The 1,553-nt window shown below is 37.3% G+C and overlaps 1 protein-coding gene across 1 annotated transcript in view; it reads left to right on the top strand.

Annotated features, from left to right (window-relative positions):
• Nucleotides 1-980: 980 nt before the first annotated feature.
• Nucleotides 981-1,553, top strand: part of hltf (helicase-like transcription factor) — a gene marked incomplete at its 3' end in the record, with an annotated part of 22,928 nt that continues 22,355 nt past the window's right edge. The window contains 2 exon segments of the mRNA XM_014017081.1: nt 981-1,072; nt 1,194-1,402. Coding sequence (XP_013872535.1) covers nt 1,205-1,402 — 198 coding nt within the window.

Consider the following 1,553-nt stretch of genomic DNA (forward strand, 5'->3'; position numbering starts at 1 on the left):
TATATATATATACACTTTAAGTGCAAAACACATTTAACCATTTGTAAATGTCAAATAAGTAATTATTTGTTTTTAATCTGTGCTTTCAGATTGGTTACTGCTGCATTTTTAAAACTACGTGTTTTTTCTCTATTTGTCATCATAACTTGTAAAACTTTAAAAGTACTTTTAAATCGCTACAGAATTAAACACTGAAAAATGTACATCAAGGTGCTATCCAGCATGCAAGCATAGTCATTCAAGGTCATGGGAAGTAGGGGTGTTGAAGGTGCCACAGCATGCCCAAACACCTTCCCACAACTATGATGCTGTAGGACAAGTTTATTCAACCAAGACCCTGTTTACACAGAGCTGGTTTTACATTTATAAATTATTTGAAATCTATTTTTTATATTAAATTGAGTTGAAAAAATACAGTTAAAAATGGTGGGCCATCATTGACAGGCCCGACAGAAGTCCCCAGTAGGCCAGATGTGTCCTGTGGGCCGCCAGTTTATGAGCTCTACTCTAGGACTTAGAATCAGATAATATACCTTTACTGGGTTTTGTTTATTTAAAAAATGCATTTTCTGTTCACTTGGTGGARATATCCTTTTTAAAAAGTAAATAAATGATAACAGTAATAATGATACAAACCATGGATTCATCTTGTCATATCAGTAGAAATTTTTTTCTCTTGTTTTAATCATTTTTGTTTGCTTTGCTGTATCCAACTGAAGGTCTCACTGAGCGTCCTTTATGTTTTGCCAAAAACAGATTTTAAACTTTTTTTTTTGTCTCATTCAGGTGTATCTATATTTTATACGTGTTTTTTGTAATAAATTATAATTATTTTATTCCTTCACAAATGAAAGCTGAACGGGCACTGAAATATGTTTTTTTAATTCACAACATCCAGTGTGTCCTGCAGTGTGGAACACGTTGCCTCTTTTATTTTGAAAGTCAAAAGCGGAAATGTTGGATCTACTACAGTTAGCTTGACTCCGCTAAAAGTAGCTCAAACATCAACAAAGTTAACCGCTTAAACCCTAATAGGTGTGCGCAGTGCTTAACAGCTGTGAGGAAATTAACAGTAAGGATAAATTGTTGTGTTTTCCATGATAATACACGCTGTTTTTATTGTTATACTATAGCTTACGTTGAATGTTTGACTTAACATTAGAGTCTGTGAAATTCTGTGTTTTGTGAATGAGTCCAGGCAGGCATGTCTGGCTGGTGGCGGTTCGRCTGGAACACGTCCGATGATGATGACCCTTTCATTGACCGGTTGTTTGGGACCGGTCCAGAGAGCCTGTCCCAGGCCATCAGAGCTGCTGCACCTGAAGAACCGGACGCAGACGGCAGTGTGCAGTTCGGCAGCCTGCGGGGGACTGTGGTCGGCCTCAGATATTACACCGGGGTGGTAAGCAACAGGACTGAAGAGATATGTGATTAGGCCTGTCACGATAACAAATTTTGCTGGGCGTTTAATTGTCTCACAAATTATTGCGATAAGCGGTAATATTGCCTGGTGACCATTTTACAACTAATAATTATAAAAGCGTAATATGTAA

The sequence above is a fragment of the Austrofundulus limnaeus genome, unplaced genomic scaffold (genome assembly GCF_001266775.1).
Source record: "Austrofundulus limnaeus strain Quisiro unplaced genomic scaffold, Austrofundulus_limnaeus-1.0 Scaffold160, whole genome shotgun sequence".
Lineage (NCBI taxonomy): Eukaryota > Metazoa > Chordata > Actinopteri > Cyprinodontiformes > Rivulidae > Austrofundulus > Austrofundulus limnaeus.